This window comes from Cyclopterus lumpus, chromosome 7 (genome assembly GCF_009769545.1).
Source record: "Cyclopterus lumpus isolate fCycLum1 chromosome 7, fCycLum1.pri, whole genome shotgun sequence".
In the NCBI taxonomy this organism is placed as follows: Eukaryota; Metazoa; Chordata; class Actinopteri; order Perciformes; family Cyclopteridae; genus Cyclopterus; species Cyclopterus lumpus.
Window position 1 is genome coordinate 3,578,584 of NC_046972.1, and position 24,688 is coordinate 3,603,271.

Below are 24,688 nucleotides of genomic sequence, written 5' to 3' on the forward strand. Positions count from 1 at the left end.
AAGTATGAATATGCATTTGAAAGACGATAGAGATTAAAGCATTGCCTTCCGATCATTCCACATGAAATGTTGCATTCTTTACATTCGTTTTCCAGAACGAGCTGGGAGGGCGACTCAAGAGGTCAGCGAATGGCCCACAGGCTGACTTCCCGACATGTCAACATATGGCTGCCAGACAGACAAATTCCCCCTAGACCAGACATCAGCACCACGAGGGGCACGGAGGTGGCTGCAGATTGTAATTTAGCATTTTCATACGCATATGCTGCAACTCGGGAACATATGCAATATTTGCCAACTCCCCCGATTGGCTCTTCCTCTCTTTCTCGCTCCAGCTTTGTTTCTCGCCTCCTTCTTTCCCTCTTTTCCTCCCACCGTCCATCTATGTGTGCACTGCGACGGGTTTAGAGATCACTAAAGGCCACAGCAAGAGGAACGCGGTGAGGGAACATACTTTTTCCCACCATTTGGAGGAGATTGAATCCATACGCACGGCTGCGTGGCATGGAACAAAAAGGATGGAAAGACTGACGGGAAGAGAGGAAAGCAGTGGGATGGTGGGATGTTTTCATATGGACGTCTGAAGAAGAGGGGGAGGACGGGATGTAGAGGGTTTCCTTGGGATGGGGATACCCCCTTTTTTAGAGGGATTTCCCTGAAGTGGCCTCCTTCGCTGCTCAACCATTTACTCTACAATCGGCCAGGCGCCGCCTTCTCAGCCGGGAGGTAATTAAGTGGGAGGAATGAGTCAGCCGCCGTACCTAAAATATACACAGCTTGCAAAACTTTGGGAGTAGATGGGACAAATATAACTGCAGGCTTTGGGAACAGATAAAAAACCAGGAGAAAAATAAGGGTGGACCTGTTTCGGTCTCTGTTATGACCTTGTCTTTGCAGAATGGTAATAATGGCTGATATTAACTTCAAACAGTCATGTTTGAATTCCTTTCTAGACAAAGAAAGCCAAGGTAACATATGCAGGGGATATAGCATATATCTGCACTCCAAATCGGGTCACTTCTTTGCACCGGTTCCAAAAAGTAAAAATGGTCGCAATCAAAGATCCAAGATCACGTCAAACTTGAGGCTACGAGACGGCAGTCCACAAACCAATGGGTGACGTCCCGGTGACGACTTCCACTTTTTATATGTGGTCTATGGGTTAAGTTGGGCTTAAAATTACTTAACTCAATCTGGGACACAAACACTGGTCTCCTGGAGCATTTCTTCTGAGCTTACATTGTAGTAACTTGAAACCGCGTGGCTTCTCATACAGACACTAAAGGGCGTCTTATGCGACGGTATCGGATGCCATGGGGCGGGACAAAGCGTCGGTATTGGACGCCATGTGGAAGAGAACGGGCTGGGCAAAAACTGCTGTTGACCTACAGTCAAAACTGTGCCTGAACACATCTTAGCTTGGGGTTGACACAATGTCACATTTTGACTACACGATTATCACAGCCAAAATAATTAATGCTAATGATTGTATTGCAATATCTATAGACATTTGGAATCTAAAAAACACAAATAAAAATAAATTATGCCTTCAGTCAAATTTATAACTGTTCCTTGATCAACACTGTTATATCGTGACACCCCTAATCTGAACGTGCCCCCTAATGGAGGACTGAAGTTGCTGCAAACGCTCAGCTAGCATGCTGTTTTGACTACGACCGGCTACGTCAACACTGTGTCTTGTTTTGCCCTCGAACACATCCAGGTGAATGCTAGTAGTAGTAGTGGTGGCTTGTGTATAATGTATCAGTATAGCAAGACTAAACAAAGGCAGCAATCTGACTCTGTATGGACAGTTATACAGCGTATCTGCCTAATGTTGGCTAACATTTGCTAGCATTAGCCGCCAGCTCAGGTTTGTTTTACATTACATGTCATTTAGCTGACGCTTCTATCCAAAGCGACTTACAATCATGTTACATTCATACACTGTAGACACAGCTACAGGGAACAATGCAGGGTTAAGTGTCTTGCTCAAGGACACATCAACTAGGGCAGGGATTGAACCACCAACCCCCTGATTGAAAGACAGACCTGCTAACCACTGACCCACAGTCGCCCGTTTTATTTCTTTTGAAGTCAATTTATCCCTGTTGGACAACACGCTGTCCAGCAGGGATAAAAGCATGGAACTGGCTTCACATCAAAAGCCTGTGCTGTGAAAAGGAACACCTGTTTCACACACAAACTCAATCAATGGCTGATTCTTCTGAGAGACAAACATTCTTTGAGAGCAGAAAGTGTTAATTCTGTCACCTCCTTCTTTTCATATTCTTTTTTATCCTTGACTGGGACTCTGACCACTTTCCGAGAACTTCATTATCCACACTGTGCCCATCCAGTCAAATGAAGCCATTGTGTCTGAAAAACATCCAGCGGAGCAGGTCGGAGGCCGAGGGGAGCAGGGCGGGGGGCGGGGGGGGTCAGCTCTGAAAAACTGGCCCCCGGCTGCTGCGTTCCTCGTACGAGCTTGTAAAATTTGGCGTGCCGACAGGAGCGTCTATGCAGGCCCACCATGCAGGCCCAGCCACAAAATGAACTGTGCAAATTTGTTTCTCGTCTCCATGGTAACGTGGCCCCCACAAAAACTGTATGGAACTTTCTTTCCCCTCGCTCTGCGTCACATGGAGCGATTCTGGGAGCAAATTACTGAGCGGGAATGTGGGTTGAGATGGGGAAGAGGAGGAGGAGACACAGCGGCTAAGAATGTCTGAGTGTGCTGCAGTTGAGCCGAAAAGAAAGTGATTTAGACAGCGTGTGTGTTCACTACTTGTGAAAGAGAAAGAAGGCGAAATAATTACATTTTCTCGCTTCATTTATGCCGTGTGTCACAGATTCCAGGCCTTGCTCTGATTACAAAATCCCTCCCATCCAGATTTCCCTGAATGCTCATATCGCGCAATCATCATGAACTGACCTCCACCCTGGCGCGCTTTCCCAAGAGTTGGCACACCTTTCCCTCCGCCCACGAATCCCTTCTCCTCAGTAGAACGTCTTCTCAGCTGTTCAACACACTCCCAGTCTTAAATCACCGCGCTCCGCCCGGTATCTGCCCAGAACCCATCTGCCCTTCTACATTGCGCAAGCTTCAACCTTGGCTCATCTGTGCCGGCTGAAAGCTTGCGATCATTTCTCTCCTTTGTGAAATATTTTGTTTTGAAAATATCAAACATAAGGGAGAGGACACACACAAATGTGCAGCTGAAGATGTTCCAGTTGATTTTTTTTAATCAAGGATGAACGGATCTGCAAAGTATCCATACAGAAGGTGCAAAACGTTCATTGACAACACATTTCAATTGTTTTTCATACAATATCTGCACGCGGAAACAAAAGCATGACTCATGTCTTTCCAGTTTTGTTGAAAGCACATGGCCGAGGATAAGGACAATATTTGAGGAATCAACCCTGAGCTGAAGTTCAGACGGGAAGTGATTATTTTCTCATTTTCTCTAAACCGCCTTTGTTTGCCTTCGATCAATATAAAGTATTCATGAAATGTATCTGTGTGTCTTCTTCATGTCAGTGAGCTCAGGTAGATGCAGGTCTCAGGTTATGTGACCGGATCTCAGTTGCAGAAAACCAAATACAAGTGATATTTGGCGGAAAGACACAAGGGATTACTGATAGAGTAGAGTATCCTGTTCCAAGCCAAGTCGTGAGTCATAAACTTCCGTCTTTAATTAAGTTTCAATTCCCACCTTTTCCGATTTCATTTTTATTGTACATTAAATCCTTCTGTTAAACAGACCTCTTTAATGTTTTTATTTTTATTTACAATATCACCTTGTTACACACAACCTATGACACCCTACTTGCACCTTTCCTTTGTTATTTTTGTGCTCCACCCTGAAGACCACATACCAAATTTCACCTCTGGCCTCACATTCCGTTTGTGCATCCGTCCACTCCTCCCGTCATTTAAACTTAGTCTTTCAGCACTGAGGACAGCCTGATTGAACGCATCTCTAGGCGGTTGCTTTTTTGTGTCTTTATGTGGTTGTGGTGTATAGCTTTACATCTTTATGTGGTTGTTTTAGCTTTTTTGTGGTAGTTTTGCATCTTTATGTGGGTTTTTTTTTCTTTTCTTTGTGGTTGTATTTCATCTCTTTGTGGTTGTTTTGCATCTCTTTGTAATTATTTTGCATCTCTTTGTGGTTGTCTGTGTCTTTATGTGGTTGTTTTTCTTTTCTTTGTGGTTGTTTTGCATCTCTTTGTAATTGTTCTGCATCTCTTTGTAATTGTTTTGCATCTCTTTGTGGTTGTTTTGTGTCTCTTTGTGGTTGTTTAGCATCTCTTTGTAGTTTGTTTGGTAGACTGTCCAACATGAAATATTAACAGTCACTTCATAGAGAGGGTTGGTCCAGGGCTCTGGGCCGGCTCCAGTCAGCCTATTCAGGAATCCGTCCAAGATACTAGCCAACTACCACCTTCTAACTCTGTTAGGCGGGTCACTCGGGGGCCGTGGAACACCTGGCCCCGCCCCTACCTGTTGAGCCAATGTGCTCATTTCAAACGCAACACCTTTGATTAAAACCCTCATAAAAGGTCTGCCTCATCTTGGTCACCTGCATAACAACTACATGTCTGGCTTCTTGGAATCGAGCGGCAGTCATCCCTTTCATTTTGAGCAGCGCACATTGTTTTGATTTTACCGGCACACAAGAAAGAACACCCCGTGACATCACAGCTGCGCTTGTCATTTCCCGACACCAGATCTGTCTGATATGAAACCAGTGATTCAGCTTTGTCTGCAACGGACCACTGCACCTGGTAGGAATGTTCCACACACCTGTGAACTGTCTGCACGCAAGTGTTTTCCATCTGCGTGCCCCCGGTGGGTCATTACGAGCTTCTTTATGATGTTGCTTTCGCACAATGGCATTCTGAGTGCCGCATAATCTCCCATTCAGTCAGAGGCGTCACATAGATACATGTGTTGTCAGATGGTATATTTACATTGTCAGTAAGTTGTGACTGGAGGCCTCTGTGTCAGTCGGAGTTGTTTTGTCCTCCTACTGGATGAGTGATAAATAGCCAAGGGCTCGGTCAATATCTGACCCGAGGTCAGGTACTGGACAATCCCTTGATTGGTCCGTAAATGAAACTGCTTTGCTTCTGTCAGGGTGGATTCTGCTATTTCCGTGGGTGTTCTGACCCCGGAGGTCAGAACAGAGCAAGGATGGTCGAGCTGAACAAGAACTTGCGGTCTGTGTGAGCAGCTCGCGCTCAAATTCAAGCTCTTCTTTTCCCCTGGAGAAGACTTTCAACCCAAAATCAGATGATCAAACTCATGAGTGTATTACCTCAGCATTAACAACAAACATAACCTTTGTAACCAAACAGTGTCCAAACATAAAGACTGAGGTGGCTTTCACGCTGACATGATAAATACCATATGTAGACGTACACATTTGGCTCTTTCACCCGCCCACATATCGAGCGAAAGTGAGAACATTTGTCACACTGCAGGTGTGACCGCCTTGTGACTTCCCAGACTCTGCGTCACTGTCATTATTACATAAGGTTGATAAGGATGGTGGAGTATGGTAAACAGGGGCTAAGCATTTCCCCTCCCATAACCAGCACTGGCACGCATACTGAGGTTCATATCGGTGTGCACTTCCATGTGAAAATCCATGAATCTAAAAAAACTTATTTTTTTAAAATTTTTACATTTTTAAAAGCATGCACTTAGTTTTATTATTATTATCTCTGCCAGGAGTGTGTACATGCATGCATCCGTGAGTGAGTGTGCGCGCCTGTGTCTGTCCACGGCGGATTTTGCATTCTGCTGCAGCAAACTTAATCCTATTTGTGGTTGCCCAGTTATGGCTGCATGCTCAAGGACCTCTCAAAACACAACTTTTTTTGCATGTTTTCCATTGACTGTCTGCTCACTCCTCACTTACAGCTGAGTACATCGCCGACCTTAAGACACTCAGCTGAGCCCACAGTGGGGGGAAACAGTTTCAGCTCACTTATATTTGTTTTTAGCTAACAGCTAACGGAACTACCAACACACTGTTGAGTACATTAGTGAGTTCAATTTACGTAGAGTAGAGTATGTTTATAAAGTTGTTTTATTTAACTCATTTTGTACATTCAGATTGAATCAATCCAACATAATAACAACTTCAAAGAATTGTGAATGGTACGGGAACAAACTGTATTCTGCCTCTTGAAGGAACAGAGATTAGCTGGGAGGGGAACACGGTGGGGGATGACTATCACAATCATGAAAGACCAACATTCTTGATAATGGGCCAGAACCTTTGAGTTAAGTCCTAGGTGGCGTTGCTGCCTGCCAAAACCTGTGACAAAGGACATAGCTCATCAAACATTTTAGTTGGACGTTTGCAAAAACTGACATTTATCCCTTTTATATTTGAAAATATTTTCAAAAATATGCAGTTTAAGCCCATCAAGAGTCATTTTAAGATCCCTGTCAGCTCAGAGGAGATGGTAGTTAGATGCAACCATTCTTAGCTGATGGTCGGCCCACTATTTTGTACCATTATGCGAAGGAAATCAAGTGAAAAAGTTATGGAATACACCGTGCTTGTCAAAACATGGGTGGTTTTCGCCCCCCAACGGTGTGACCTTTGATTTCATGTGGAATTTATGTAATTCAGTATTTCACACACCTGGATGAAAGTAGTTGCTGAGGCTATTAGACCCAGTGGAGCAAAGGACAGCCCCTTCAACCAATTGGTTTCCTATGTAGCCCCCCCTCTCAGTTGCTGTTCTAGTCAGGGGCCTCATACCCTACCCCTGTTGCATGGGAGGTGCACTGAAAAAGGGTCTACTCAAATTCTCACTATACTGTTGGTGTGGGCTCAACTCCCATGCATTTATATAAATATATATATCCCTTGTTAAACCCCTTGTGTACTTTATAAATATAGCAGGTTGCTAACACTGGAATTCCAGCAAGACACAGGGGATTAACACACACTAACATTTATTCCAACACAAAACAATACTTCAAGGGTAAAACCCACAACAATACCCGGGCGTTAACAGTCCGTTCTAGGGTACCCTATGCTGGCGCACTTGTTGGAGCTCATGTAAATCCTCCTCATCTGCGGGGTCAGTAGTTACGTTCCTCCAGATGAGAGCGATGGATGCAGTTCTACTAGAAACCCTGGTGTCCAGCTGCTAGTGCGATGATCACAGGAAACTCCGTCCTGCCTTCCTTCTTCTCGCCGGCTGCGGCGTCCTCTGCGAACGAGCAGGCATTAGCATTAACGACTGGGAGCAGGGCGAAACACCTAGCCTGCCTTTAAAAATAATAACTAACACAGCAATTAGAAAACAGCTGGTTTCCAGATGTGTTTGATGTGCACATATTTAAGTATAGCATGAAGGGCACGATGAGACCCTGGCAACCTTACCGTGCCAAACATTTCTGTTTGGAGAGGGGAGAAGGGGGATGGTTGCAACATGGCAAAATCAAACTGCAGAAGTAGGCAATGCTATCTTTCTTTTTATTATTGAACGTTTTTCAACTATCCCAAAATATCCCCTACAGTTCAAAGACACTTTAAAAAAATGTTGGTAGGCGTATCATTCCACATTGGAGGGAGCCAGGTTATTTAGTCTACCTGCCACCTGTGGTATCAATCTTCTCCTCTTAATGTCCCTAACGTGTTGAATTAAATGACCAGTTCCATTAAATAACCTTGTAAAAAACATCCCTTTGTTGGGGTAAGGCACTGACTAATACAGAAGCCTGCAGTAATCCCGCTCATTTATCTTACTCTCGAGTTTGAAACTCAACACCTGTATCTGTTCCATAGGGGCGACCATTTCTGTACCTTAATCTGTTTTCTGTGCCGGGCGTGGCGGCGGCCATCGGCACCAGACAAAACACTGCAGTCATCACTGCCAACCCTAGACAAACGAAAACCCTCTTCACCAAAGAAAAGACCCGAGCTGTTGCTGGTTTTGTCTGGATTTGGGATTACTCACTTCTGGGAAGAAGAAAAAAAGAACTCAGGATGTCTGTTGAGTATCCGTCTTTCCCCCTTTCCTTGTGGCTTTCTCTTTAAACACAGATAACTGTAAGAGCTTACAAATTGTCTCATGATTTAATAATTGCTGTTTGTATTAATGCAACACATGTTTTACCTCTTTCAAGGCTTGCTATGATCTGCAGGAATCCCTTTTGCTTGCCTGCTCTGTTGACAGTACACGTGTTGTTTTTTCTTCAGGAGCTCTTTATACTTTAATATCCTGCTGCGTGTTCCTTCCAGAAAAACAAACAGAGGAGTCGAGGAGACGAGGATGAGAGCGAACACGAATATAGACAAACACAAAAAAAACATTCAGCAGGAATTCTATATGGGAAGAAGTTGATGCAGACAAAATATGATATCCAAATAATTGTTGTTGCTCCGTGGTTTGTACCCTGGAAAAAAGCTTTGGTGATAGACAAGCTTAGGCTTGACTTTAAATGACAGAAACCAAAATATAAGGTGTGTTTTCTGTCCTTGTTTAAAGGACAAAGCCGGTTTAAAGTAGACGTACCGTTGGTGTGGAATGCGCTTGTGTTAAAAACCAGCAGGGGTGCTTCTGGAATCTGTTTACCGGTTTAGAAAAGTCATTGTTCTTGCATTTCTACGAAGGAGACTGGAATAGTTCCTTTGTTTGACCATATCCTTGATGGGAGGGGGACAATCCGACTCACGTCCGGCTCTGTAGGACAGATAAAACACAGTGCTGTGCACAACATCTGGAGCCACCTCACGCCTCAAAACCCTGTATCGGATTTAACTCCAGGTGTATCACACATCAGGGCTTTAAAGGGACCACACCATTGAGTTTTTTTTTGGGGGGGGGGGGCAAGTTTTCCTGCAGATCATGTACGTTACACGTTTGCTGATCTTTTGTTTGTTTGTTTTAAAATACATGCTGTTTTAGAGCTTTAGCTGTACTTATCCTACAGTTTGAAGGCATTAGTTTCCATTCATCTCTGGACAGTTTTTCCTATTGCACAATAAAAAAGAAAAACTTAAAATTTTAAATTTACAGTTAAACACAGTTGTTGGCGAAATGGGATATGGGTGATTTCTGGTTACTGAGATCAAACATATAAGGACCATTAAAACCATTGCAGGGGAGTCCAGATGTTTTTTTACCACCGCCTACAAAGTGTTTGGGGTATAAGTGGCGAAGAGTCGAATCACACGTCTTGCTTACCCAGGTGTGACATGGCCTGGTCTCCCCTCCCTCCCAGGGTGACGGGAGACGATGAAGACATCCTTTAGCCGGTAACATGCCAAGACATTCTTGAAAGGTGATAAATGAGCACCCCCCCCCCCCCCCCCCCCCCCCCGTAAAGCTTCATACCCAGGTAACAATCTCAAAGATTATGGCCGCCGTTACTTCATCTCAGGGATCTGCACTCTGCTGAGTGCACCTTTCTGGTCACTAATATAATTAACATGTCACTGTCACACAACTCCTTTGTCGTCCGAAAAACCAAGAAGGAATGTATCGTTGTTTTTTTAATATTATATCTATCTGAGTTGTTGAAATAAAAAGATAAAAAGATGTTCTTGGACTTTACTGTTGGTAAAGTCCAAGTAATATTCACCATTCATGTCTCATAAAAAGTTCCAAGTTATTGAATTCCATTGAGATTTTGTCTCCTGCACACTTGTGAAGGACAAAGGCTCGCTGTGAGCAGTTCCGTGGTTTAGGCCGGTGGAAAAAAGGGAGGTGACTCAGGGTGAGGGGGAGTGTTCTTAGGGGCGGACCTGAGGGCCCACAAGGTTTAAATAGTGTAACAGCTTCCCCTGTCCTCCAGCCTTGTGTCTGTGAGCTCCCGTCTCTGCCTACCCAGCCGCTCTCTCTCTCGCTCTCTCTCTCTCTCTCACTGAGTCCCACACTCTCCAGCCACAATGAAAAGCTCCAGGCAAAGTACATACTCTGTGCGCTCCTCCACCCCCGGCGGGTCCTTCCAGCGCACCTCCGGCCCCGTCTACAGGGCCCCCACCATCCACGGCGGGGCTGGCGGAACCCGCGTCAGCATCTCCTCCAGCGTCCGCAGCGGGCTGGGAGCCGGCATGGGGGCGGCGGGCTCTGGGATGGGGGGCTTCTCTGGCAGCGTGCAGGTGAGCGGCAACAGCGGCGACATCATGGGCAACGAGAAGTTCGCCATGCAGAACCTGAACGACCGGCTGGCCAACTACCTGGAGACGGTGAGGAACCTGGAGCAGGCCAACCACAAGCTGGAGATCCAGATCAAGGAGGCCTTGGAGAAGAGTGGGCCCGACTCCAGGGACTACAGCAAGTACCAGGCCGTCCTGGACGACCTGAGGAGAAAGGTGAGGAGGGGGGCCAGATGGGAGGGAATGGGCATGTGTTGATTTGTTGAAATGTTCTGTTTCCGCCGACCTAAACAAATCCTCATCGGTACTGCTTGGCACAGTGCCTGCCCACTCCGGGGGGATCAAGAGGCAAGGGGTCAGGGGTGAGACCGGAAACAGTATGGTGGAGGAATGTTGGACCATCAGGGGGGGGGGGGGGGGGGGGGGGGTTCAGAGAAACAGGAAGGAAGTGCGAAGCACAAGAGAGTCCAGGGACTTGAAAGGGCCACACAGACATCATGACTTTCAACGACCTGTTTCCGCTTCGTTTGACGGAACACAAACCCTGGTGTGTTGCACACTCACTGCTACTGTGTGTACATTAAACAGAAGGTGATAAGGGGCGGGAGGGAGGACAACTCGGCTCACTTAATGTGAATCGAATTGTCCGAGGTGGAGCTTTCCTCCGATTTGTTTTCTGAGCAATTCATCTGATAACGTACTGTAGGTAGTAACTTCACACTTAACTGAAAGTGAGTGAAGAGATTACTCGACCCGGGTCAATGATTCACGTTGGGTTTTTCCCCACTGAACGCAAATAAAGAGAAGCGGACTGCGTGACCCTCGTCCTGCTAATGCTCCTCATTCAAAGCTGCAATTACACTTTTCCAGGAATTTAACGGCAGTTACCATAAGGAACATTCCAGTTGGGCCCAATGGAAACCTTAAAGCAGTGTGTGTGTGTGTATGTGTGTGTGACCTACAAATTGCCTCATATATTTTCTCTTTTGGAGTGATGCAAAAATAAATCAACTAGCGCCCTCCACCCATCATCCCCCATGGGATAAAAAACACAGACTCCCACGCCGACACAAAGCACAGTCAACTACCCATGCAAACAAACACACACACACACACACACAATCTCACATTTGCACACACACAACCACCATCACCAACTTCCTCATGCAAATCACCTACCTGGGCGCTGCTGACAGGATATATCCTGTTCCATGGTGTAGACGGGACAGGTGCTGCCTGGCAGCTGCCGATTGGCTTGTGGACTTTGTCACCTGTATGCAACCGAGCTCAAGCAAACACCGCAACCATCTGCTTCTCTGACATTTGCACGAACGTTGACATTTTCCCCTGTCACGCTAAACCTATTACTACTATTACTACAATAAAGACATTCAACCAAGTAACAACTTTACACACAAAGCAAGGCAATAAAACCAAAGAAAGCTCAACAGTGAGGCCTAACAAAGCCAGATGAATTAAGATCATATAGATATGATAATTAAAATGAACTACGAAATCAAATGTATTTTAAAAATATATTAATAAAAACGATAATAAAATATAGCGGTCGAAAAGACGACGTCACATAAAAGCCAGTATGTAAAAATTGGGTTTTAAGAAATGATTTAAAAGACACATTTAAAAATGCAGTTTAAGTAGCATTTTGTTTCTTGTGTCAAATTGCCAGAATATTTCCAAGACGCTGGTTGACTTTGCTCAAAGAAACTCTTTACAGTTGGTTTGTCTGTGCTGCTCATCCTCAGTTTTAAAACCTACCCCCCCCCCCCACACTCTTGTGTCCCAGGTGTTTGACTCCACCACCGACAACGCCCGCCTGATTCTCAACATCGACAACGCTCGCCTGGCAGCCGATGACTTCAGGGTGAAGTAAGTTCCGTAAAGCACGAAGCACATGAATACACTCGCATCGTTACATGTCGTGGCAATCACAGGCGTGTTGAATAATGTACGCTGAGCGAATACTTACCGCATATATTTAAGCGTGCAAAGATACCTTAAAAAAAGATTGATGGCGACCAGATATAGGTCTATCCAGTAGCTGCGGTCATTAAGTTATTCAGTTAACAAAGTGAGTGTACCGGGCTTTGACGGTACCCTGGCTGCCCCGCCCCTAGGTTTGAGTCCGAGCTGGCCATCCGCCAGTCCGTGGAGGCCGACATCGTCGGTCTGAGGAAGCTCATCGACGACACCAACATGAGCCGCATGAACCTGGAGAGCGAGATCGAAACCCTGAAGGAGGAGCTCATCCACCTCAAGAAGAACCACGAAAATGTGAGTATGATGGCAGGCAACCCCACAACGGTCGCATGGTGATTCAAATGTGCCGAAACTCCAAAGGTCGGGTGATCTTGGGAAACTAGAGAGATTGTGCAAGATTTAAAGAATTATTACAACCCTTAAAAAACCCAGCCCAGTGTGGCCAACTCCTTTCCAATGAAAGCAGATAGCAGCGCTAGCTCAAAAAGTCACTAAATATTCAGCCTCATTCTACAGCCACCCAAAAATATCATTACCAATGTGAACAACGAACATGGTTATTGTTAGAACTCAAATTCTCCCACATTTTTCTAGATGCCCAGTGAAACAAACCAGAACCAAAATGGTGGAAATGCAGAAATCTAAAAACCGGACGAAAATAGTTTTTTTAAGTTGTGGTTGTGTACATCGTGTCAGTGAAAGTCAATGCCAGTTCATGCTGCCTTTGATCATGACATTTAAAGTGCTGCTTTCAATAAAGTAATGAAATCCCAACAAAAGCCCTGTTTAAAAGACCCCTGGACATCATTTCAACGAGCGGCCACGCCTTTCAGAAGGCTTGAATAAATATTAGCTTACCTCCCCATAATCCCCTCCAACATCATCAACTCATGTGACGCCACGACTGCAGCAGACACGTCCTCAACCGGATGCAGGTCTTGAATGCAAGCTGGAGAAAACAATAGTGGGAAGAGGGAGCTTCGTTAAGATATCTGAAATATCTTTTTATGAGAATTGTGTGGGAAGCCTCCTCGTAAAAGTGGTCCCCGTCCATATTTGGCAACGGAGAGAACGCCAAAGAATTCAAATAACAATCTTGTAGGTGTTTGAGCCTAAACGCAACCATTAGTTTACTGAAGGAATTATTGTATGACCCCAGAGGGAGGTTAAGAAGCAGTCCCTGTATATTTACCTAACCATAAGGGGATTATGGTTAGAAGAGTCGAGAATACGCAGCTGTGACCAATAAAAACAAGTCTCGATTCACAGGATCAGTTTATTTTGTATAGCCCAATATCACAAATTTGCCTCAGAGGGCTTTACAATCTGTACACATACGACATCCTTGTCCCAGGACCTCACATCGGATCAGGAAAACGTCCAAAAATTAGGAAAAAAAAGCTTTCATGGGGAAAAAAGTGAAGAAACCTTCAGGAGAGCATCAGAGGAGGATCCCTCTCCCTGGATGGACAGAAGTAATAGATGTCATGTGTACAGATGAACAGAGTTACAACACATTCAATGAATAGGACAGAAATAAATGAATTATTAGTAGTAGGCATGGACCATGAAACAGAAGGAGGTAGAGAGGGGGGGGTGGGAGGGGCATGGCAGGAGGCCAGCTCACCAGGCAGGAGGCATCAGACACATCCAGGTCCAATGGACCCTGAGACGTGAAGTCACAAAGACTCCGGGGAGGAAGCAGAGTTAATAATGTGCAATGGAGAGATGTAAATTCATCCATAATTCAATTCAGTTTATTATTATTATTATTATTGTTATTAAGGAGAGAGAAGAGGAGATAGGTGCTCAGTGTATCCTAAAACATCCCCCAGCAGCCTATTAGCCTATAGCAGCATATCAAGGGGCTGGACCAGGGCAAACCTGATTCAGCCCTAACTATAAGCACTATTAAAGAGGAAAGTCTTAAGTCTACTCTTGCTGTATCCAACGTGTTCTCACACGTAGCTCTATGCTTCAAACTGTGACGCTGTGTACCCCTCTGTCCATTTCCACTGGTTACATACGTACGCCTATCTTTTCAAAATAACCTTCCTTTCGTTTTTCATTCAAGAAAAGTTTTTCGTTCAAGAAAAGATTGTGTTAGAATAAAAACAAGTATGTTTGTTACGTAGTGATGTTGGAACATAGTAGGCTATGCAGTACCTTTGTGTGATACAGAAAATAAACTTAAATATGCTACATTTAGTATGCAATCTAGTATTGTGATATAATATAGGTGTAACATGGTTGAGTGGGCCACGTTACATATGTGATGTATTATTGTTATGTGATATATGTAACATAGTAATAGGCTAGAATATGTAGGCTACGTATGTGTTACATAACATATATAATGTAGTCAGTAGGCTGCCTTACGAACACGATGGGAGTAACGCTATGTAACATATGTGACGTAGATAAATAGGCTACAACATGTACATAGCTACGTTACATATGTGACGGAGTAACGTTACGTAACATTATGTACGGGATGTAGTGTTGTTGCCTAACTTAAAATAACACAAGGAACACACAGCAGTCTCTTGGGTGAAAGTCCTCTATCGCTCTTTATACTACGTAACCTATCTTACATAACTGTAACTATGGCTGTATTTGAGTTGGGAGGGAGTGAACTAGACATGCGATTTTTGTCTCTGAACTCCGCTATCCATATTTATTTCTGTAGGAAGTCAGAGAGATGCGTAACCAGATCGCCCAGTCAGGAGTCACCGTGGATGTCGACGCCCCTAAAGGACATGACCTGGCTCAGATCATGACAGAAATAAGGGCCAAGTACGAGAAGTCGGCTCTGCAGAACCAGGAAAAACTCAAAACATGGCACGAATCTCAGGTAAACGATCAATACGGGAACTGCCATCTGCAAAGTCCTATAAGTGGAGTCTGAAAATTGTCCTTAATTTCTTCAATCTCAATCCTTATTTCAGATCACGGAAGTGCAGTCCGAGGTTAGCCAGAACACAGAGGCTCTGAAGGGGGCCCAGACGGAGGTAAACGACCTGCGCAGACAGGTGCAAACCATGGAGATCGAGCTGGAGTCACAGAGGAGCATGGTGAGAAGCACCCAGTCAGCACACACTTCATTTACCCCGACTCAGCACTCTCACTTCAAGGCTCTTGCAACGACTCTGTTGACAGAAGCTTTACACTCCGGTGACCCCTCGCTATGGAGCTGTCATCAGCGAGTTGTGTTCACTGTGAAACGCTTTAACACGTTCTTTCCCTTTACCCTTGCTCATTCTCGCAGAAATCCTCTCTGGAGGGCACGCTGAGGGACACAGAGATGCGCTACAACATGGAGATCGAGGCCCTCAACACCATCCTCCTGGGGCTGGAGGCCGAGCTCACGCAGCTGCGCAATAACATCCAGCAGCAGACGCAGGAGTACCAGAGCCTGCTCAACCTCAAGATGAAGCTGGAGGCGGAGATCGCCACATACAGGCGGCTGCTGGACGGGGAAGACTTCATGTACGTCGATGAATGAATCAGAGTTGTCAAAACCAGCCCGTCAGAAGGCAAACCTTTCAATCTGTCTACAGCAACTAGCTGACCATTTTGTTCTTGATGTTTTCCATCCAGGCTCCAGGACGCTCTGGAGAACCAGAAGACAGTGAAGACCAAGGTGATGACCGTCACACAGACCGTAGTGGACGGCAAGGTGGTGTCCTCCAGCACAGAAACCAAGAACCTTTGAATCCCGGAAGCAACCGCCATCGATCCCCGTCACCCAATCTTAACACTAACATATGATTGGCCGAAATAAATCTCCTTTCTTCTTAGTCTCAGAGTCCTAACCGCTGATGCTCAATGTGTTTGACTTCGTGGGTAATACAGCTGCTCCACAGACGATGAAATTAAACTGGATCAGAGGGAGACTGAATCATCTTTTATTTATTTCATCATGATTTATTTATGAGTTTGTGTCTTGACCCGCAGATGCTTAACAAAAGTTCAGAATTGGAGAGCTGTGAGATTTACTTTTTTTTTTTTTCTTCCTCCCATAGCGAAACTAATTGAAGTGATTGAATATTTCAAAGTAATAACAGAGTCCAAATGAATACAAAACATGTTTTATACGTCATCATCTTTGGTTTTCCTTTGGTCCAGTTATTAAGTCTGCCTGTTGTGCTGTGATGTTCCCACATATCAATAAAGTCCATTTGAGAAATGTATCTCGGTGTGAACATGGTGCTGTTGATTGAAACAAAAAATGAGTTACGTCAGATGAATCAGATTATGTGATGGTGTCTTAAATCAGAACATATCAAGACAGAAGATAGTACAAATAATTATTACAGCATTCACTCCCAATTGCAATATGTGAATTCCTGAAAAGAACCAAATATGTGCAACACTGAGGTCTTGGCTGGTGTCTAAACTACAAATAAATGGGTAAACAAATGGATAATGTCTTTTTAACCCTTTTAAATCACATCCTGTCATATTGTGCTCTTGTTAACAATATATGCCAAAAACAAATATATATATATATATATATTTATTGTACAAATGCAATCATATATGAAATATGACGTGTGTTTACGTAAACTAGTCCCAACCAATTTCTACCAGTAATATAGCATCAATCGAGGGAGGTGCGTGTGGTACAGTCTTAGCCCGCCCACTTTTTAGTGGTCCAATCAATTGCAAAGGATTTGATTTAAATCAGTTTTACCTGTACAGACGCAAACATTTCACCAAGCTATACGTCACAGCGCAGAAAACTACCCACGCTGCAACTTCCGGTTCACGGGGACTTCAAGCCCGAGACTAAAAGAGGCTCCAGAGTTCATGTGTGATTGTGGTAACGTTAGCCCGCAGCTGCACTGCTACCTTTACAACCCCTTTTTCTAAACACACCACAGGATACCTTACTGCCGGGTTCAGAGCAACATTGACACCCTGTGAAAAAAAAAAACAGCACCCTCATTCAAGTGCACATTCCTTCTGGATTATCTTGGAACCCGACCGGGGTAATTCTGCTGCTTGTATCGCGATCGTAGAGATGAAGGATGAAATGATTCAAGGGTTGTAAAATACATTCTCATGCATGTCATAAGAAAAGAAAGAAATGTACACTTTTATTGATTCATGTGGATAAATTCTTCTCTGCATTTGACCCCTCCTTAGTTATTAAGGAGCAGTGGGCTGCAGTGAAGCACCCGGGGAGCAACTGGTTCCATGTTTTGCTCAAGGACACTTTGACATGCAACTTGGGGAGAGTGGGGATCGAACCGGCTACCTTGTGGTTACAGGACATCCATGAGCTACAGCCGACCCAGCCATAATGTCACACCCATGTCATAAAGCACTGCACAATAATTTGACAGGCCGTATTTATTACTGCTGTTACTCTTTATGAATAGCATGTACCATTGTAAAATGTGTCACTTTTATGCACTCTGTTTTTCAAAGGCAAGATAACAATCAGCCGGGCATTGTAGTGTTTTAGTAAACTTTACTTTAACATGATGCCGCAGATTCATTCACATTTAGTGCTCGGGTGCCTCATTGAAATATGTTATGTTATCTGAGTTTAGGATGGCATTTAGAATTGTTTGGTATAACAGTAACATGTTTCCTTACTGCATTTAGGAAAGCTACACTCTTATCGTAGAAATCCTAATTTAGGATGGCATAAAGCCTGTCCTGAATTAAAAAAAAGTTCCAATAATGGCAGAAGCACAGTTCTGGAAGGCATTGAAGATGGGGAACAACATGAACACCGAATTATCATGATTGAAAGGCTACTCAAAGCATGTAACGCTTTTAATTTTCCAGACCAGGTTTTAATGGGTATATGTTTTGACTACCAAGACAATGAATTACTTGAAAAGAAGTGGGGTTTCCTGTCCTCCACCGACACAATTAGTGCCTCCGACTATAGCTAACTTGAAATGCCTCTATTTGTTAATATTATTGCTTGTCCATCTGGAGTAGCTCACAAGTCTGAATATCCTAAACATGGACACAGGCGTGACAGGATGAGTGCCAATTACTATTAGTTATAGTTAGGATTAGATGAGATAAGAGGTCTGAGATATGATAGGACACAGGCGTGACTCTATGAACCTTTTCTGTAACAGGAAGATAGGACTTTACCTATCTTTGAAACAATAACTAAGACAACCAGTTAAGACATTTGTATGTAATGATGACCCAGGTGAGTATTAACAGCATCACAATGGTGTATGATTTAATAAACATACATTTACACCAATACATACATATGGAGCAACCCATTGTTACCCAGTGTGGCTCATTGACGTGTTTTTGGAAGACAATTTATTCAACAGACAATACTTGTTATATATTAGGATACTGTCTTTGTCTTGTGTTATTTGTCCTCTGATGGAGTCTACTAAAAATAAAATCAATACTTAGCATGGTCCGCCTTACGCTGCTGGTGATATCCAGATACACACTTCCTTTTGTTTCTGATTGATTTGTTCACAGTGTCTGTTTTGGGGACAAAGTCGAAGCAAGAGGGCTAAAGGTTCAAATGTAATAAAGATAGGAGAGGAGTGGCAGGAAGGAATATTTCCTGTCAGAAATATATAAGACCTGAAGACTCGCCTCCGTCCTCTCAGCTGCCAAACCCCTTTATGCCAGGACGGCTTCTCCCTCTGATTGATCAGCACACTTCTTTTAGTGATGGAGTTCAAACGTTTCGGTGTCAATTCAACACCCACTCACAGGATGGACAGGGCCTACGCTCATAGTGTCAGTGGAGGGGCGGGTGGTCGTGGGATCAGGATTTCCACGGGCCACGGCATGCGGGTTGGCAGTAGCCTCGGTAGCGGGTATGACTACCAGTCCTTGTCCTCCGGGTCCACCTCTGGAACCCTGGCCATCACAAACGAGAAGACCACCATGCAGCACCTGAACGACCGGCTGGCCAACTACCTTGAGACGGTGAGGAGTCTGGAGAAGGCCAACAGCCTTCTGGAGATCAAGATCAGGGAGAGCAGCGAGGAGAAAGGCCCAATGAAGGGGAGGGACTTCAGCAAGTACAACGCAACCATCATGGAGCTGAGGGACAATGTGAGTCAATCAGTCAATCCTAATGGTACTTGTTGCGAATCATCAATAAGGTTTCTTTATATTCTACTTCACCATATTGTGCCAGTGATAAATCTGGGTCTCTTTAGGTGTTCTGGTTTGACAGACAATGCAATCTCCCGAAGTGAAGGAAATGGTCATTTGGAGCCCAAAATCTATTTTATAGTACTGGAACTTTTAATTGGCCAAGATCTCAATGCTATGTACAATTTCCTTCCCTTGAAATCGTCTCAAGATGCTGGCTACGGGCCTTTTTTTATTATCATACTTGATGGGTTTGTCCATGAGAGTTCATGGATCTCTCTTACTGATGTTGCAACATTTATTACATCTAGTCACACTCTTATCTTACCGTCCGTGTCGAGCTATGAGAGATAACACACCCTTTTGTTTTTTATGACTTAGAGCGGGCTGTCAAAGGCAGCTCTTTAATCGGCACAATAGATCAAAGTGAAAGTTCCATCAAATTTACTATTGAAATATAAAGTGCTGCTGCAGTTTGTTTGCATTTAAATGCTGAAATTCCCCAAACAATGTAATTTCTTCCAGATATTTACCTTGATGAAGGACAACGCGCATCTTTCTATTGCTCACGACAACGCAAGCCTGGCTTCCGACGACTTCAGAATGAAGTGAGTGTTTCAGCTTTCCATCCAAAATTAAACAAGCTCTCCATCCGGTGTGAACGTGTCTGACATGCGGTTTGATTCGTCAGGATGGAATACGAGATGTGCTTGCGTCAGACAGTGGAGGCCGATGTGGCCCGACTAAGGAAGCTTCTGGACGACATTAACATTGTTCGCCTGCACCTGGAGGGCGACATCGAGTCTCTAAAGGAGGAGTTGATCTACCTGAGGAAGAACCACAAGACGGTGAGGGACACTGGTCCGTGTAGACCACCACTGCATTTGGCCCAATCAAACTAAACGATGGAATAGCAATTCAAAGAGAAAAATAATACCAAGACTAGACTGTAATTACTCAACATTATGGTAAACTGTTTTTTCCCCCTGAACCTCCTTGCACCGGATAAACCCACTAAACCTGTTCAGGAAATCACTCCCTGACTATTTCCCCCATCAACAGGATGTTGCTGAATTGCATGCCCAGATCACCCAGGTTGGCGTCCGTGTGGATATTGACGCTCCTAAAGGACAGGACCTGGCCAGGATTATGGATGAGATGAGGGCCAAGTATGAGAAGATAGCCCTGAAGAACCAGGAGGAGCTCAAAAGATGGCATGAAACTCAGGTAATTCCTCAATGCCAAGATTTGTCTTTGGGTTAACTAGTTCTGTTTGTTATTATATGTACTATAGTATCTTATCTTGTGTCCAGATCACAGAGGTGCAGGTCCAAGTGACTGAGAGCTCAACGGCTCTGAAGGAAGCCACGACTGTGATTTCTGATTCCAGGAGGACGTATCATACACTGGACATTGAGATGCAGGCTGGACTTAGTCTGGTAAGAACACTCGTGCTCAGTGATCGGGGCGTCATTTTCATTCAACTCTTTTTCAACGCTTCTTCTTTGCCCCCTGACAGAAAGCGTCCCTGGAGGCCACCCTGCACGACATCGAGATGCGCTTCAACATGGAGGTGGAGAAGTACAACGAGGTCATCCTGAGGCTACAGGAGGAGCTCACTCACATCCGCACCGACATCCAGCACAACACGACGGAGTACGAGCACCTGCTCAACATCAAGGTGAAGCTGGAGGCGGAGATCAGCGAGTACAGGAGGCTGCTGGACGGCGAGGCGAACTTCACGTGAGTATGACAAAGAACCGGACGGAAAACTGCTCGTTCATACCTTTGCCGAGAGCCAGGCATGCTTTGCTCTGTATTGTGAGCCGGCGGATATGACAGCTTTGGTCATCTTGGGGAGGCTTTTGCAAATTTGATTCAAATGAGCTGCATGCAAACATAAAGTGACGTTCGTATGGAAAGTAGTAGTCCATCCGTCGATACAATACTCTTCCCGTGGCTCTCATTTCAACTGCTAAATTTCAGCATGTGGACATACCAGATAACTTGAAGAGCCCGTATGTATTTGATGCTAAAATAAAGTCATGAAGGTTCTCATTACTAGGACTACGTTTAGTTTGACTCATTACAAATAGATGACCTTGTCATGACTTTGCTGTGTTGTTCACTCTTACAGTCTGGAGGATGCAGTTGATTCAAAGGTGGTCCAGACCAAAGTGGTGACAGTGACTCAGACCCTGGTGGATGGCAAAGTGGTCTCTAAGAGCAAGGACATCAAATCCAGTTCAAAGGTTGCTGGTAATTAGAATCCGATTGGGGGGGTGGGGGATAAAAATGAATACAAAATAAAAATGAATACAAAGAGTACTATTATGCCTGACTTTTTTTGCATTGTGTTAATGAGCAAACAATCCTTACAATCGCAGTGATGCATTTATCGCCTATCTGGTGATTATTAGTCACATATTTCATATGTATAATCATCAGGAATAGATCAACTTTTTGAGTAATATGTTTATTTGCTTCTTTGTCGAGAGTTGGACGAGAATATCGACACCTCTCTGTACGTTGGATATGAAGCGACAGCCAGTAGTTAGCTTAGCTTAGCATGAACACTGTCCAGTTAGCCTGGTTCTGTCCAAGAGTAACAAGATGTAACAAAACCAATTCAGTCAAGGCAGCTGTTTGCCCTGCTTCAAGTCTTTATGCTAAGCTACGCTAACCTGCTGCTGGCAGTCAATCTTCTCATCTAACCCTATAAAAAACTAATTTTAATCAAATAAGCTTGTTTTCCCAAATCTTTTTATGTTTGTAAATTGTTAAAAAATATATAATACACCTCAAAGCCGCATATCAGTTCCAGACTTTTAGAATCAGATAATGAAACCCAGAAATATAAAAGCTGAATATTATTATATATCATTCAACAACTTTAACTTGCACACATACAGTTAGTTGACTTCCCTATTGTGCACATAAACCCCACCATCCCCTCACCCACCACCTTACACACACACACACACACACACAAGTCTGCTGTGTGCGCAGGACATTCCAGCTTCTGAGGAATTCACATTCTGACCTGCAGTTCCTCGCCCTGTCCCGTAAAAAGCACAAGGCCCCAGTTCCCATGTCGTGTCCAAGCAGTGCTGCGTCTCTGCGTTCTGTTTATTTACATTCACATCAGTCAGTCTGGTTCCTGTGTGATACAGCCTCTTTTGGTCTCGGATGAATCGCCGTATAATTTAATCATATGCTGTGCGGAGCAACATATTTTGGTAATTGGCTTGGACATTTTTGGACAGCGTATGTGCTTGACCTCAACCTTTACCAATCAATCATCCCAATGTCATGTTTTATTATTTATTTATGCAACATTCCACAGACAGCCATAGTCATAGTCATTCTGCCGTTTCAAGACTGGTTTCCCAACTGAATTTTACAACAAATAAAAGTTTCCTAGTTTGCGCCAGTTTGCCGACGGCTGTTATGTAAGTTTGTGTGTGTGTGTGTGTTTGTGTGTGTGTGTGTGTGTCTCCTTGTGTGCAGTCTCGCTGTCAGTTATTGAGGGAGAGTCATAAGCTGTCTTCCCTAACACTCTGGGCCTTTGTTACAGCTTTGGCTCTGCCATCAATTTCATCCAGAACAGAGGCTGCAGACAAGACCAGAGAAAGAGGAGAAAATAAGGGATCGCGGGGACTGGCGGAGATAGATGGGGGATAGACAGGGGGAGGACTTCAAGTTCATGTCTCTGCTTCATGCCTGTAATCATTCAGGCCCCACAGGGAACTGTTCCAACAAAACCTTTCTCTCTGCATGGAGAGAGGAGGCCCTCTGAGGTTTCACTTTGCTTGTCATTAATCTCCGAAGACTCTAGGCAACCCCAGTAGAACTGGGTGCTGCAACGAGGCTCAAGGCTGCTCCGGCGATCACTCGGCGCTTTTGTTAAAGCTTTAGGTGTTCACGCTCTAGGGACCCCTCCAGTGTAGGACGTGTCAGTGACGGCTTGAAAGTTTTACACGCATACAGTGTCTCTTTTCGAAATACAATTAAAACGTAGGCTTGCTTGCTTATTCCCCAAAAAGGTACTTGGTTTATGAATAAAAATAAGTCCTGTGACAAAACTAAATCAAAATCAAGTCAACGTGGACTTGGTTTCACACGCGACTACTGGGTGAAAGCCCTGTGTTAGTCCTTCACTAGGCACAGATGGGGGACATTATCAATAAAAGGTCTAACCAAGAGAGAAATACAGCGATCTTAGAGTCAGTAATGGTGGTGACGTGATTGTTAATGCAACACCCATGTGTTCCTCCCTGCGCCTCTGCAGCCAAGTCTCAAATCAATATTGCAACCCCCCCCCCCAAAAAAAATAAAGTTGATACATTTGACATGTTAAAGTTGAACTCCACATACCAAGTGTTGCAGGTGCATTGCATCACCCGGTCCGCCTCCTTTTTCAAATGAAGATCTTTTTATTAAACGTTAACGAGAAGAGGCCTGTAAAAGTTTATCAGCAGCTATCATGAGTGGAGATAAACAGTTGGAGGGAGGAAGCTCATTCAGGACTGAGTCAGAGGCCACTGTTTCATCTCATTCTGCACCTTTTTACCTAGTAAAACATTTTACAGGCTGAGCATAGATAAACCGTGAATCATCTCTCACTCTCTCTCTCTCTCCCTCTCTCTCTCTCTCTCTCCCTCTCTCTCTCTCTCTCCGCCGCACATAAACACACATTCCTGATGTTTCCCTCCGCTCCACACATCTGGTAGGTGTGTCGGGCGTGAGTCAGACCATTGCTCCCAACTCGCTTGGGCCTCCTCCCAGTAGGAGCAAGAGAGAGGGTATGGAGGGAGCAGTGGTGGCTGCAGAAGGGTGTGGTCTGTGTTTGTGTGTCCGAGGACACGTGAGGACACCCAGGCCGCAGGGCGGGATAAAATAAGGGTAAAGTAAGCGGAGAGAAATGAAGGCCGTGAAGGGAGGGAGGGAAAACAAATAACTAAATAAATCAGCAGGAGATCTCTGATTGGCAGAATGAACACTCACCCACAGGAAGTGTGTTCCCAATCAAAGTTTGTGATCAGAAACCAAACAGTAAATGAACTCGACTCACCAATATGAGATCTTTAACCTGTCGTGACTTCACAGAACGGGACAGATTAGCAGAGATCCTGAAGATTTTACCTTAAAAGACTTCTGGGAACACAAAACGTTCCCTTTTTTTCTTTTTTGCAGTTACTGGAACTCTCGCCATAATTTTAAACTACCAATGTGCGTAAGAGTGGTTGAAGTCCAGGGCAGTGAGGAAGTGGAAGTGGGGGGAGGGGAGGAAAAGTACATTTTGAAGGGGAAAGGTAAACTTGAAAGAGAGTGACAGATGAAAAGAGGCAAAACAGAAGTGTGGGAGAGCTTGACAGGGGGAGGAGGAGGAGGAGGAGGAGGAGGAGGAGGAGGAGGAGGAGGAGGCAGATTAAGTAAGAACAGAA

The 24,688-nt window shown here is 44.5% G+C and overlaps 1 protein-coding gene and 2 long non-coding RNA genes across 3 annotated transcripts; 2 read left to right on the forward strand and 1 right to left on the reverse strand.

Annotated features, from left to right (window-relative positions):
- The first annotated feature begins 4,614 nt into the window (after positions 1-4,614).
- Positions 4,615-8,259, forward strand: LOC117733358. Its single transcript, XR_004609725.1, has 2 exons — positions 4,615-4,791; positions 7,821-8,259. It is a non-coding gene; the product is annotated as an uncharacterized LOC117733358 (long non-coding RNA).
- Positions 5,821-9,336, reverse strand: LOC117733357. Its single transcript, XR_004609724.1, has 3 exons — positions 9,223-9,336; positions 7,839-8,718; positions 5,821-7,242 (listed from the first exon to the last, which is right to left on the reverse strand). It is a non-coding gene; the product is annotated as an uncharacterized LOC117733357 (long non-coding RNA).
- Positions 9,337-9,815: 479 nt separating this feature from the next.
- On the forward strand, positions 9,816-16,327 carry LOC117733359 (keratin, type I cytoskeletal 18-like). The gene is made up of 7 exons (XM_034536953.1): positions 9,816-10,352; positions 11,941-12,023; positions 12,272-12,428; positions 14,824-14,988; positions 15,083-15,208; positions 15,403-15,623; positions 15,735-16,327. The coding sequence occupies exons 1-7, from the start codon at positions 9,927-9,929 to the stop codon at positions 15,847-15,849; spliced, it is 1,293 nt and encodes a 430-aa protein (XP_034392844.1). The 5' UTR covers positions 9,816-9,926; the 3' UTR covers positions 15,850-16,327.
- Positions 16,328-24,688: the final 8,361 nt, after the last annotated feature.

Coding starts and splice junctions, on each gene's coding strand:
- LOC117733359 (XM_034536953.1), top strand. CDS start 9,927: ATGAAAAGCTCCAGGCAAAGTACATACTCTGTGCGCTCCTCCACCCCC. Junction 12,024..12,271: donor GCCGATGACTTCAGGGTGAA/GTAAGTTCCGTA, acceptor CCCCGCCCCTAG/GTTTGAGTCCGAGCTGGCCA. Junction 15,624..15,734: donor CTGGACGGGGAAGACTTCAT/GTACGTCGATGA, acceptor TTTTCCATCCAG/GCTCCAGGACGCTCTGGAGA.